Consider the following 15,260-nt stretch of genomic DNA (forward strand, 5'->3'; position numbering starts at 1 on the left):
GAATTAATTTATACCAAGGTTTTTTTTTTTTTTTGGTTTTTTTTTTTTGTGCTAGGCCCAGCTCAAGCAAAGATTCAAGCAAAGATCCTGAACAAGATCCTGACTTGAATGAGGGGACTCAGTACACATACATCCTTACCCAGAATTCTTCTGGCACGTAAGCATGTAGGTTCTCACGGCAAAGAGGCCACTATAAAATAGAGAGAGGACCCCTTTCCTACGGTGATGACTGGAGGTTTCTATTTCCCCCCAATTTGCATGTTGAAGGCCTAACCTGAAGTGCGGCTGTATCTGGAGATGAGGCCTCTATGGAGGTAATCAATGTTCCATCAACGTGGCCTGAATAAGGGTGGGGCCCTGATGGGAAAGAATTAACGTCCTTATAAAACGAGACATCAGAGAGTTCTCTCTCTTTCCCTGCACAGCCTCAGGAAGAGGCCATGTGAACACAGCCAGAAGGTAACCTTCTGCAAACCGAGGGGTTAACTCTCACCAGAACGCGACCACACCGGCACCCTGATCTTGGACCTCCAGCCTCCAGAACTGTGAGCAGTAAATGTCTGCTGTTTCAGTCCCCCACCGCCATCCGTGGTGCTCTGTCACTACAACACCTCTCCAGGCAGTATTGAAACTGAAGGCTTCGGTGGCCTGAACGGTGTACTAAGGTCCGTGGCACTGGGGAAAGATGGTCTACAGAACCCAGGCTGAGATAAATGCTGCTGGACAGGTGGTGTCTCAGTGTGGGGAGCCCAGCCTGCCTCAGCCCTGCGGTCTGAGATGCTCTGGTCTGTCTGTCCTACGCCGGCACATCAACTCTGCCCACCACACATATTTAAACTTGGCGCACAAGCTCTTCATGAACCCTCCAGCTCGTTTCCTTCAGCACGAAGGCCACGGTCTTTCCCTCTTAGAACTTTTCACATTACTTCTTTCTGTTTTTGCTTAAAAAAAACCCCCAAAAACCAAAAAACCAAGGGGCGCCTGAATGGCCTAAGTGGGTTAAGCGTCCGACTTCGGCTCAGGTCGTGATCTCACAGTCTGTGAGTTCGAGCCCCGCGTCAGGCTCTGTGCTGACAGCTTGGAGCCTGAAGCCTGCTTTGGATTCTGTGTCTCCCTCTCTCTCTCTGCCCCTCCCTTGCTTGTGCTCTGTCTCTCTCTGTCTCTGTCTCTCTCTCTCAAGAATAAATAAACATTAAAAAAAAAAGAAAAAAAAAAGAAAAAAAAAACAAACTTGGGAGAACCTGGCATGGCAGTCCCATCCTCAAGATAACCATATAGAATGAATGCCCCTTTATTAAAGTTAGTCTTACAGGAAAGCCCACGTCCTCTAGAGAAAATGCCCCTAGAGGGGATGGCCTGGGCACCTTTGACCATGAGGCCTCCCTTTTCCCACAATGAGGCTCTGAGAGAAGCTTCTGGCAAGTCTCCTCCGTGCAGAACTATCAATCATGCTTTCTTCTCATCACCTCGCCTTCCAGACTAAGTCAAATCTCTCGTGCCTCCGCCCTGAGCACGTGTGCGGTGACTTCTCTCCCTTAGGGCTTTGCGAGGGGACACCGCGCCTTGTGTCCTGGATGTCAAGCACATGCTGACACTGCCCAGCCCTTAACAAAATGCTTGATAAATGAGTAAATGAATGAATACATGAAAATCTGCATATAAATCACGGTTTCCTGCCCACTGCAGAAAATGACAATGGTATGTCAAGTCTGGGGTCTCTGTGGAATCCTCAAGTGGAAGTTCAAAGACAGAAGACCATCATACGAAGGCAGGAGAGCAGGTGATGAATACGGTCTAACAGAATGGGAATGAGTCTCGTTAAAAAATATATGCAAAGCAGCTTCCATTTAAACACTTCCCTTTTGGCTTTTGAGTGCAGCAGGACATTTCTCCCTATTTCGCTTCTGAAATATGTTGGGAAAATCACAACACAAGCAGTTACACCAACATCAAACATCACCTTAGAATAAACCTACGTTAAAACATGAAGGCGGTCGCTCCGCATGTATTTGAATACGAAATGATACAGTACAGACAATCCGAAGGCCACCTCGACAAAAATAAAGCCCAGCCAACGATTATACTACCTAATGACTCCTTCAGTAGGAACACTCTAAAAGGTGGACACAAAGGTAGTTTAAGAAGGTACGGGTCCTGTGGGAAGACATGCTGAGGCTCGTTTTAGACGTGGGTTTTCTATTATTACTGTGATTACAGTCATGGGCTAAACGTGGTCAGGAACAAGGTGTTCTCTTTCTTCCGACGTTGTGTTTTCTTCTGGTGGGTCACAGAGTAGTAGGTGCGGTTTCCTCTGGTTGAACGAATATATCCTTCCACCCATATCACACGTCATCAGGCTCCACCCTGGGTTTTAGCTGCCAGATTCCAGGTCATCATGTTTCTCGGTTCGTGATGTGTTGAGGTTTCGATTGGGGCAGAACTGAGGCTGACTTTTATACTGCTGTTGGTGCCAGGCAGAGCAGAGCATTTGTCTGGGCATTGCTGGCGTGTCCCGAGTGCTCCAAGATGGGGGGGGGGGGGGAGGCTTTCTCTATTTGGAGCACAATGAGGGGCTCCAGACACGTGTTAATTGAACACGTTAGCATATGTGAATTATAGCTCTAGTACAATCAAGATAACTTTATTATCTCTGCAATCACACACACACACACACACACACACACACACACCCTATGTACACATACATATACACTCATGACAGTCCTTCATAAGCTGTGTAAATATTCTAAAACGAATGCTTATAAGGAACAATCTAGAAAAGGCACACAGTTTTTAAAGCTGTGTAACGTAATTCTGGAAGCAGGGAGTTTAGGTGAAAACCATTCGTACTTTTCATGACTCAACTTTCATGATAAAAATCGTGGGAAGTTTTCCATTACGTCTTTTCATTTGGACCTACGGATGTGCTTGCTACAATTTACATTAAAAACGCTTTTACTCAGCGTCTAATGGGTACCAGGCACCATACTGTCACCCATCTTTTGCCCTCCAGGAATTCAGCCATGACACATGGACCCACGGAGAATTTCAAGGCCAATGAATGTAGTTATTGTGTCCAGGCTGCGAAAGGTGCCACCTTCTTTACATGGTTCCCCTGCATCTGTCTCCTGGACCATTTAAAACTACACTGGCAACTCACAGACTTCACAGACTGAACGCCATTTTGTCCCGCAAAGAACCCTTCATCTTCCCACTGCTGCCACAAATCCAGATTCTAATGCTCAAAACCTCTCTTCGACAACGGAGAACGCAGGTACTTCCACGGTCCCTGATTTTTCAGCGGAATAAATGCATTTTCAATAGATACAGTCACATAATCCAACTCAGATTTTCCCATAGGGCATTCCTATCGGTCTTTAAAAAATCTTACTTACTGACCATATTTCGCTCTGATTTTTCTGTGTTTACATCTCATGTTGTTTATCAGTAATCTACTTGGAGAGGATTTCTTAGGCAGGGATTAAAATTTTTCTAATTGACGGAAGCTGTTATTAAGGACAACTGAGGTGAAATGAAAGCCTCTAAAGGAATGGCTTTGTCATGGTAAGTATTACAGAGTTTCAGGTAAAATTCTTGGAAGGCGTGACATGATTTCCACATACTAGGGTTTGAAATAAAAAACGTGTGATAATTTAAGGTTGAGAAGTACTCACTTTTGTGCATTAATTCCATCAATTGCTTGAATCATCCTTTCATTTAACTCTTCCTCAAATCTCTTCTTTTGCGACTTGGTTCTACGTGAAAAGGGAAATATTATGATAGAGATTATGACAAAACCGAATACTAAGTCCATTTTTCTGTGATGCCAAAACCTCTCTTTCGTTCTGCCCATTGAATTCAAAAAAAGGCAAAATGAAACAAGAGTCTATGAGCAGCCTTTACTCTATTAACACTGAGCCACTCTGCCGATTGAGCGAACTGACTAGAGTTTTTTGGTGCAGTAAATGTTGCCTCACTATTCACTTACAGCGAAACAATACCGGGCGTTAAAAAGCCACACTGAAATATATGTACTTGGTGTTTACGATAGAAGAACTTTCTGTCCTAGGAGATGCATTAGCCCTTGACGTGTTGCCTTTGTAAACTTTATTTTATGACAGAACACCCTGGTTTTGGAAATTCCCCTGTAAAAATCTGGTCTGGTTGAAGAAAAAAAAAGAAAAAAAGCTATGCCTTGTTCATGTTTCCCTTGGTCCGTTTTCAAAAATTTGCAGAAGTACAGTCTTCCTCGAGGCATATCAAAACTTAATTGTATGCATGTAAATCTTTCTCAGTATTCAAATCACAGTTCACGGGGAAAACCCCACATATATCTGCAGACACTCACTTGGTCTTAGAAGAAAATAATCTTTAAAAAAAAAAAAAGAAGAAAATAATCTTCAGCCATAATAAAGGATGCCTTGTAAATACATTAAGTCAAAAGAATGTGTTCTCTGAGTTAATCTGACCATTAGCATAAGAATGATATAAAGGAGAAAACCAAAATAATCCCTATTTTCTAAAAGTTAAACAGCTGAGGTACTGAGTGAAAGCACAGGGGAGCGTCACCAAACTGGCCTGACCCAGCCTGTGCACCGCATCATCAAGCCACCTCGTCCAAAGTGGAGACAGCACTAGGCTTCTCTGTGCTCTGGTGGGTTAAAAAACTCATCGGATGGGCCTTCTATTCTGGAAGAACAGTAACTCCTCTGATTTCAGACAAGAATAGCGTTACGTATTCAATGTCACGGCTAGCGGTAATTAAATCTCATGAAAGTATCATGGACGAGACGGATGGGCCTTCCCAACCCATCCCTGTTTGTGGGTTGGTGCCCTCAGGTCCTGCCTTTTTTAAACAGGCCCAGGGCATCCCTGCTCCAAGAGCAGAATGATAGGAGGCGATCTGTCCCCAGACAGGAGCAAACGAAGAGGTCTTAGCATGCCAGATTCTAAGCTGTTGAAGAAGGCAAATTAATTTTTACCCTTCTTTTTTAAAGAGCAAGATACTTAGCAATCATCTAGGATGGTTCATTCTCGCTTCCAGGCAAGGAGCTGCCTTCAGTTTTCTTTTTAGCAGCGCTATGCTTAGGCTTGACTTTGCGGACTTCAATTTGGTGTCTGGTCTTTATCACAAAGTCTCACTGAATCGAAGAATAGTGGAGGTACCTGGGGACTCACAGGAAAATGTCACCCTTCAATGCTACGCCCGGGGCTAACAACAGCACTGCCTCTGTGGATCTGTTTTAGGATTCGTTTACATAATGTACAGCACTCAATGCTATAAAGGTAGCACATGACGTAGCCGATAAATGCATATTATTACACAATCCTCTGTATTTACTGGTTACCTGGATAATAATTCTTAACACATAGTTTCCTTATCTCTGTGATTCTGTGATCTCTGCTATGGCAAATGATAGGATACCCCTGGAGGTGAGAATCTACCACCAGGAGCTCTTAGTTTGCCAGCTAAGGCTTTGTTTCCCAGACTTCAGGCATTTCTGACTCTCCAGTCTGTGTTCTGTCACTGCCCCCCTCCCTGCTTTCCAATTTCCCTCCATCCTTTCCTCTGAGCTCTTTCCCCAACTGACCCAGTCCGTGCCGTGGCTACTGTATCTGAGGATAGAGTGTGATCTCAGATAATGTTCAACACCAGGTGATGCCGACTCAGTAGCCAGGCTGAAGGCACAGAGAGATTTTATGACATAGGCCACTTCAGGAAGCCGGGACACGTGAAGACAGCCTAGTTGAGTCCGATTTGGAAGTGGAGCTCTCTGTGAGGCCCTGGGGCCACCAAAGATCCAACCACCACAGAGGAAAGTGGAGTCAACATGGAAAAGGCTCCTAGCAAGGCAGGCGTGATAGAAGAGCGGTGGGGAGCGCAGAGTTTGGCGTCACAAATCTGGGCCTCGCCTCTTCCAGCCGTGTAGCTCTGGGCATTCTCCTAACCCCGCTCGCCTCTATTTCCTCCCTTCTCAAATGGTAATGGCAAAGCAGCGTCTATGCTGGAGTCACGCTGTAGGGATGAAATTAGATTCTCCGTATGCCTGGTACAGATCCAAATGATGGCTTATTATCATTGTCTTCCAGACAGCACTCGTCCCGGAAACCACTGCCCACCCACATCGTATTGGCACCGCACGAGGGATTTCCTGCTTTGATTTCAGTAAACAGACCCTTGAGGCAGAGCCGCAGGGAGGACGAGACAGATCACAGAAGGAATACGGACTCTAAAGTGAAGACGCCTAAGAAATTTCCGTGGACAGTTCCTTGCTGATGCACTAGCATCTTACTGGCTTGATGAGTCACGCCTTCTCAGGGCATCTTACGGGGTCCATAATATTTCCAAATTAGCTCAAGTTCTCTTTAATATGGCACGTGCCACTTAAAGAATGCTTCAAAAGCCCAAGAACCCAAGATCCTTATAACATAGGACTCTGAGTATTAGATCTCAATATTACAATTTCAAATCTTCCCCCAAAATACAAATTAGAGCTCATTCCAACAAATAAAGTCACAGAGATGATTCTGGAATAAGGTCGCTGTTTGCAAGGAGGGGGCAGGAAACCATCTAATTGTGTTTAATTTTACTTGGATATAATGCATTTTCTACAGAATAAATGCACTTCTCTGTGGGGAAAGAAAGGCTGACTTAAGTTTTGGGCTTTTCATGAATTATCCTAATGACTTCAATAAGAAATATTTAACTCCCCCAACCAACACGGATGTGAAAAACTGAACCCCAAAACCAGAGGAACATGAAAAAGAGTTAGTGACTGTGATTGTGTGGTTGATGGCGACAGGGGACCTGTGGACACTTGGGTGAACCTTTTTTCTTTTTTTTTTTGAGCAGGTCGGGCAGGCCTTATTTTCACTATAGAAAGGTTGGATTTCTCTTGCTTTTATCTCCAAGATTCCACACATACGAAAATGTAATTTTAAGCAACATACTCATTTTAAGAAAATTCATTTTTTTTACTACATATTAAGGTTAAGAAGAGTCATTTTTAAGGAAAACAATTTAAAGTTCTAAGGTATTTACCAGGTGCCTTTTTCCATTTCGCTTTTAGACCTAGTAACGTCACATTAATAATTACATTTTTAGAAGCTGAAAACAATCAAATCGAGCTTTTCACAAGCAGCTGCTCTTTTTAGAAGAAGTAGCCTTCAGAGTTACTCTGATTGATGATAATTACTTTCAGAAATATTTAAAAAAAAAACCCAAGCCTTTAAAAATCAAAAAGTGGGACAAATAACATACCTTAAGGTACGGTTTTGAAAATTATGCTGACCCATTGGCACATCCTATTTAAAAAAAAAAAAAGTTATTAGTTTCCAAAAACATGCTTTAAAGAATGATGTTTCAGTGATGATCATTTATAACATTATTTCTTCTTTTATCATGGAAAGCATCATTTAGGTAACAAATAATTACCCCTGTGGAGAAGAATAGCTTATGTGAAATGTGAAATGTGAAAAGGATTAAAAGCTCAGTTTATACTTGGAATGTTGGTGTCATCTATAAACTCTGGATGTTAGAACTATCAGAGTTGTTGTCTGGAACTTTAAAATTTACATCCTGATATTTGCAGGTACGATTTCCCACAAGGGGCCTCAGGCAACTGCTGTGAGAGTTACTGCAGACAGCTTACAATCCTGTGAAAATGGAGTCTGACGTCAGACAGGTACTCAAACGTTCTTGAAAACACACACATCACCACAAAATGTACAGTCAAGCGTCGTGCCCGAACTGGGCTGTCAAGAGACGGTGCCCTCGGTGAACTATGCAACAGCATGACTCACTGATCGAAAAGAAGAAATCCACACCCGAGTGTGCCAGCAGTTTCTGAAAAGGGACTGGGAGAGAGACACTGGTCAGGGTTTATCAGTGGGGGACCCACTGCCGAATGTTCAGTAGACTTACGAAAACCCGGAAGACCCCCTTTTATACATTTGTGGTGGAAATTAAAATAAAAGTTGAGACAAAGCTGCTCCAAGTGGCTCCAAAGAAACTTTTCTTGGCTGCTTTATCTACAGCATTAGATTAGGAAACATAGGTAGCCTAGGGAAAGGTACGGTATATATATATTTTTTTTAAAAATAACTGAACTCCAAGTTTTATTACATAAGGTAAAATAATGCATTATTTACCAGCTCTACCAATGTTGAATCGGGAGTCAGTGGTGTTCTGCAGAGGGGATTAGATAAAAGAAATAACTTTTGGCAATGATACTGTTGGACCCTGGAATGTATTAATAAGAATGACCATGGGGTCTTTGTCAAAGTGGGTAAGGGATACAGCCAAGCTGTATCGTGAACTGTAGACCCTGAACTTGCTTCTCATTCCTTCCGCAACTAAAACCTTAGCATAACAGGGCATCGCTCTCCCCTGGTGCCCTGAACTCTTGGTCTATTACTCCAAAGCATTAATTATGCCATGCCCTTTCCTTGCTAAAGATCCTCTGATGACCTCTCACTACACTTAGAATGGTTTCCGCACAATGACCTCAGTGCATCTCATCCTTGATGACCTCTGTTCCTTACTGTTGATGAAACTAACTGCCACATCAGCCTCCTCTCTGCCCCCCGAAGACTTCAACTCATTACTATGTTGGGGCCAGTGGATTGATCTTCTCCACCTCCTCCCCAGTTTACTGCTCTCTTTCTCTGAGACATCCCCAGAGTCGCCACAAAGACATCTCCTTCCCAATGACATCTCCATTTCATTTTCATCATCATCGACCTCAGCAGCAGCGGAAATGATCTTGTTGGTTGCCTGGTTTCCGACTTAGGGTCTCTTGCTTCCCAACAGACTGGAAACTGCTCTTGGACCTGTCCTGGCAGTTTCCCTGGTTGACCGATGGGTGTGATCTTCTGTCAGATCACGTTTACTTGTTAGTTGGGAAAAAACACCAAGGAAGTTGAGAGGAAAGATATAACCAAGTCAAAACAAGTACGTGGATCTGGGGGCCTTGGGTGTTGTCACTCTGAGCTGCTGGGAGTAGGGAGCACAGGGCAGATGGGGAAAGTTCGCGGCTGCCTAACAACCTGAGGGTTATGTAACATTCCAGTTTCTTTTCTGCCTCAACTGCATCCCTGGTACAATTAACTCCATCGTATGTGAAATTTTACTCACAGATCATTTTAAAATCAAACGTCATTGCGATTATTCTAAGTGCTTCGTCATTTTCCGTTTTCTGGTCCCTTGTGGGTCTTTCTATTTTCTCTCTGCATTTCAGCCATCTTATTGAGAGTGTCCCTGTTATAAAGCGCTTTGGCACTTTGTTATCTATTAGAAGTTGGGAGTGACATAAATAAGGAACTACAACAATAGAATGTTCGCTGCCCCTGACACAGCTTGAACATTTCCACAATGAAAAGACAGTCTGGATGCTGTGTTTCAAACCGCAAGGGCATGATGCCTTCATTTGTTCTTTTATTAGGATGCGCAGGCTTTCTTACTTCCTGAGAGCAAACAAACAAACAAAATACCACCATAAAAAGTTCAATTGTATTTGGTTGCTAATAAGTGAGTTAAATAACAAGTAAGCAAACTGGTCCTGGGTTACAGAGTTATAATGTAAAATCACTCTGGTTGAAACCCTTAGCAAGGTGAGCCTGGCACTCATTCACACCTCGACAGCTGTTTCTAAGGGGTCTCTTCAAGGAGGAGAAGGGGTTAGGCTTGTTTCACTGCAGACCAGTTATTCTGACAGGAGATGCCCAGCCTTCTGGTTTAGGAAACTAGCTTGGGTCTGGCACGCGCCTGCGCTCTGGAACACAGGGAGAGCTCACCGTGGTGCTGATCTTGCCGTTCTCCGTGGTCATGCTATCTCGGTGATGCAGGTGTGCAAAGGGCTTGGCTGCTCCCCAGGACTCCAGGTACCGGGTCATGCGGACGGAAGCCCTCATCTTGGCTCCATCGAGGGTGTGGCGAGGTCTGAAGAGGTGAGGACTCCGTCGCTCCCCCTTGGGGTGAGAAACAAAGCATTACACCTGGCATACCCAAGGGGCAAAACTTCTCCTTCCTGCCCCCTCGCCCCGACTGAGCGATTCCTCCCACATCACCCCCTCACTGCCCGTGGCTTCTGTCCTCACTCCTTCAGTGTGACTGGTTCCCAGTGTTACAAGCTGCTTGAGCTGAGTGATTTTTTTTCCCCCAAATAGCAAAAGATAACTGTAATTTAAACTTAGGAAAAAATAAGCCATTTTCATGGGCCTTTTTATAAAGTAAATTCTTAAACCAGATAGGCTGATCTGTTTCAACTTTTTCTTGGTGACTGTGGTTTCCTAAAGCGACAGGTGTTAGAGATCGGGGCTGTTTTATGATGCTAAACGGTCTTCCTCATCTGTGTTCTGGTATTCTTTGCCTGAACACAATGTTCTTTGTACACATTTATTTATTTATTTATTTGATTCCTCCCTCTGCCTGTCGCCCCACAGGTCTTCTTGACTGTCACTCGTCTGTCTCCAAATCAACCGTCAAGTTAGCTGCAAGTGTCTTCCCAAAGGGGAGCCCGGAGTTTCAGGGAGGTTACCACGAGTGAACATCCATACACTTGATCTTGTTGATTTTGTTTCTTGCTGATATATTGCACCTACCAGCTGTGTGACATAAGAGAAGTCACATAACCCCTAGGAGCTGCAGATTCTTAGTCTGCAAATAGCAGTGACACTCTTTTGGCAGGAATTTGAGAAGGGCTGTGAGAAATGAGAGCTCCAAGCCCTTGCTCTGGCCTGACACTTGTGAACAGAGCAAGAGACAGCTCCTAACTTTATTTCTGGGTGGCTGGGACGGTCTTCCGGGTAACGGAGGATTTTATCGCATCCAAGTTCACCCTGTCTGCACATACGTGTACTCACATGAACGCACCTGTGACATTTAGTTGCCAATCTTTTAGGAATTTCTTCCTTTCCTTCTTCTTATATGTTCATCCTACTTCATCTCATTAGATTTTTATCATCTGAATTCCTGAGCAAAACCTTCTGTCTTTATGTAATTTCCCAACTGCCAGGGTGGGCACACTGAGGGACTTTCAGGAGCATCGTGGACTAACTTATACATTGACTAACGCTGACTAACACATACAACCTGTCATACAGACAGTAATCTCATCACACAAACATTTTTTTCCCAATGGTTTCTTTAATGTTTTAACTTATTATAAAACACGTTCCATAATTAGATGGCCGCATGCATTTACAGTAATTTTAGAGGCAGAGACTAGTAGCACATTAAACTGATTCTCGACTAAAAACACTTACCTGTATCAGTAATTTGCCCTTTTCCCTTTTAAATCACAGAAGTCATAGGCTAATTATAGGCTCTTTACAGTACTGACCTTAGGGTTGATTACAAAGTAGGTTTTCACCAGGTGCTGTTTTAAATATGGGTCTCTGATGTCACCATCTCCTTCCTCCACTTTATAAGCGCCATTCAAGTGTTCCAAGGTAACAGAAGAAATGTGAACACGTCTGAAATTCCATTTAAAACCATAATCAAGATAAACATGGATACACATGAAGACTTTTCTGTTTACTTGTGATGTCAGGAATCATACCTTCTCCCCCCCCCCTCCCGCCCCAGTGAAGGAAAGGTTGTATAAGGCTGTATGTTCTTGGTAAAATTGACTGTAAGGTTTATATTTTATGAAATGGGGCTCTGGATAGATGCTCACAGAGGTCATGAGATATCAACATTTGGAGCTTCTCTGCATTTACGGAAACCTGCACGGTGGGTGTGGTGAATTACAGCCAATAAAACTCGATCATATTGAAGTTTTGTGCGCCAGGATATTTTTGGAAACATATGCCAGAGGCATTCTCGGGAGTATGCTGATCTACACACAACTATGGGTGACTTAGTTCCATGCTTCCCACGCTTCTCCAAATTATTGCACTTGCATCAAAATCCTCTCGTCTGAAACATGCTCTTCTAGCCACAGGTAGCTGCTACCTCGTCCTCATTTCAATAGTACTGGTTTCAGAGGTCATTGGTCAAGAGAAATGCCATTGCACTGCATTACAAGACATCTTTCCCTCTGGGTACTATTTACGAATTTGCAAATAAAAATAATTCAGGATCTGATATCCAGAGTCTTTTGACCATGGGTCATGGGGTGGTGGAACTGAGCGAGACTTGAGAGTTCAAGTTTATCGGATTAACGTAGGAGGTCACTAGGGCAGGAATAACATGCTACTAACGGAGGCAACGGAAGCCGTCAGACATGAGCAGTCAATCCCTTGTTAATCTCTTGCCGATCATTCATTTCTAATCATGCGCACAGCCTGAAGAGAGAAATCCAGTCCGGCCTTACCCAGGAACCCCTCCGGCTTCCATGTGATTGGCTAAGGTAACGTCATGTGACCACACGTCATACTGCCACTTCTGCAGACCGATCACGCCGCAGAGGACGTTCCCAGAATGCACTCCGACGCGCATGTTGATATCCACGCCGGTGGCGTCCCTCACTTTCCTAAAGAGAAGGCAGGCAACGTCACCATCCGGGGATATCGTCTTCTTCCTGTAACTCTTGGCCAATTTTCTGGGCATTTTATTACTCAGAATTTCTCAGACTGCTGGAAATACAGTCCTGACTTCTTCCCGGGGCAGAAGATTGCAGCTCTGAGCCAAGAGAAAGGGCGTTTTCTTCCTGGTTACTCCCAGACTACACCAAAAGCTCCCAAGCTGTGGCTCTCCAGCCACATCAGGCCAGACTGTCAGCACTAACGTAACCTTTTGGCTGTAGCTTCTACTTTTTCAACAAATATGTGTATCAGGCACCTGTCACGTGTGGACACCTGCTCCGAATTTTCACCCTAGGATCGTGTGACATTGCCTCGTATTATCAGAAACGGTCTGAGATGCCATATAGGATTCTAGCACTCGGCACAATGTACACCTCCAATGAATATTTTCTGTCGATAAGGGACAATATGGCTTATTTAATAAGCCTAATAATGACTTCAGCCTGAAGAGGAATTTCTTAACAAACTAACCATGACTTCAAAGTGCTTCAATCGTGCACATTCTTTAACAACAACAAAACTCCATAAAAGTTTTAACGGTGCATAAGGTGTCATTAAAAAGAAACTAACTTTAGGGGTGCCTGGGTGGCTCAGTTGGTTGAGCCTCCACTTTGGCTCAGGTCATGATCTTGTGGTTCCTAAGTTCGAGCCGTGCGTCGGGTTCTGTGCTGACAGCTCAGAGCCTGGAGCCTGCTTCAGATTCTGCTTTCCCTTCTCTCTGCCCCCTCCCCTGCGCGCGCTCTCTCTCTCTCTCTCTCTCTCTCTCTCTCTCAAAAACTGAATAAACATTTAAAAATTTTTAAAAAACTAATTTAAAAAAATCATTTGAGAAACACTTTGGGACCCTATTAGCAACTCCTTTACAGAGACAAATGAAGAACGTCCTTTAACAGCAGCTGGAAATGCTTGTTTATTTCTGCCAGCTAAATACATTTATCAATTAAAATATTACTGCAAGTATGGAGAGGTGCCCGGTACATGGAGAGAACTACCCCAGAGGAGACGTGGAAGGAAGCAATGACGTTGATTGCAACCCAGCAGAGAGAAGGTCACCAGGTGTGGGCTACAGTAAATAAACATCTCAAAATGACGTAGGCCTGGATATCATGCTTCAGTGACAAAATGACATCATTTGAACAAGCTAAAAATGGTAAGAAATGGACCCACAGTATAAAAAGAAATGGTTTCCCGTAAGAAGAATCTAATAAACTGTTCCTTCCCCTCCCTCCCCTCTCTTCCCTTCCCTTTCTCTTTCCCTATCATCCCATTCTGTTTCACAAAACAGATCACAACCTATTCGGTACCAGCAATTCATCCAAACTCTTCCGTCCACATGATGGGCCAGAGCCTCCCCATGACATTGGAGAGCTGCGCGCCCCCCCCCCCCCCACTCCATCCTCCATCAGCAATGGGTGCGTATGGCTGCCTGGGCACCATATGGGCCGTAGCTCTGGGCCTTTGCTCGAGGTGGTCCCTCGAGAGTTCTGCTCCTCACTGCCCTGAGCCTCTCTTTCCTGACAGGGCGCAGATGTCACATGGCCTCCCACGAGCAGCTTAGGCACGACCTCATCGGGGAAGGGCTTCTGCGTTCTCCTTGTGGGTTGATGTGGGAACCCCACCTCTGTGCTCCAGCCTCTCTGAGTATAGTCAAAACTCCCCGTCTGTGTCCACATCTGCTCTCAGAGTATCAGCCCCATGGAGACACAGACGTGGTCTGAGTGGTTTGTATACCCATCAGTGGATTCAGGGTCTAGTACAACATAGACACTTGGTATAAGTTTAGTAACTGATGAATTACTGGCCATTTCTGAAGGATTTACTGTGTTTCTGTCTTTGGGAGATAATGATCCTGAAAAGTTTGTCGTAGAACCTGTAATTGTTCTTAAGATTTTCTGTTATTGAGACAGAACAGTTCCAACCACATGGCATTTCCGTTTATCAAATATGGTCAGCAGAAAGTCACGGGGGAATAAGAGGCTCGATGACGCACTCTGTGGTTGGCCACTTTGACAGAACTGACTAGTGAAAGATCTGGCTCTTTAAAACCATCTCCATGGCCTTTATGTCTTTTTTAGAAAAATGGGTTGATCAAGGGTTCAAATGAATTGACTGACCAAATGTTTTAATGGATTTGGATGCAACCTGGGTGATCTATAGAAAAATACTGAAATAGTTGCTTAAAGCTTGCAATAGTAGACAATCTGGGCGCCTGGATGGCTCAGTCAGTTTAGCGTTAGACACTTGATTTTGGCTCAGGTCATGATCTCATGGCTTGTGAGTTCGAGCCCCATGCATGGAGCCTGCCTGGGATTCCCTCTCTCTTCCCCTCCTCTGCTTATGCTCCGCACCCCGCCCCCTGGTCTCAAAATAAATAAATAAACTTAAAAAATTATAGTAGACAATCTCTTCCGTTTCAGAGGAACCCTAGTCACTTATAAAGTCAGGGCTCTGCATATTACTCTTTTTATTAAAAACAGTTTACACTTTCATGACAGGAAAAAAAAAATCTCTCTAAGCCTTGGGAAGATTCCAAACCACAGCTGACGTGCTTCCCTGTGGTGCTTGGCTAATAGAGAATGAGGTGTTGAACAGGTGCGGAGGTCCAAACACGGAGGAAAAATACAGACAAATGTTCTTTGATCCGTGTTGCTGGTTCCTAGGAAAAACCTGAGATAATATGGCAAAATTCTATGTTCAAGCATACCCTTTCTGTCCACCAGCTTAAAAACTTA

At 44.0% G+C, this 15,260-nt stretch overlaps 1 protein-coding gene across 2 annotated transcripts in view; it reads right to left on the reverse strand.

Annotated features, from left to right (window-relative positions):
• The window catches only part of ADCY2 (adenylate cyclase 2), a 415,077-nt gene that overhangs the window by 104,965 nt on the left and 294,852 nt on the right, over positions 1-15,260 (reverse strand). For both annotated transcript variants that reach the window (XM_049648289.1, XM_049648290.1), the window contains exons 8-12: positions 12,318-12,476; positions 11,343-11,475; positions 9,796-9,969; positions 7,262-7,305; positions 3,675-3,755 (exon numbers count right to left, since the gene is read on the reverse strand). In XM_049648289.1, the coding sequence (XP_049504246.1) occupies positions 3,675-3,755; positions 7,262-7,305; positions 9,796-9,969; positions 11,343-11,475; positions 12,318-12,476 (591 nt within the window). The remainder of the gene's footprint in view (positions 1-3,674; positions 3,756-7,261; positions 7,306-9,795; positions 9,970-11,342; positions 11,476-12,317; positions 12,477-15,260) is intronic.

This window comes from Panthera uncia, assembly GCF_023721935.1.
Source record: "Panthera uncia isolate 11264 chromosome A1 unlocalized genomic scaffold, Puncia_PCG_1.0 HiC_scaffold_17, whole genome shotgun sequence".
Lineage (NCBI taxonomy): Eukaryota > Metazoa > Chordata > Mammalia > Carnivora > Felidae > Panthera > Panthera uncia.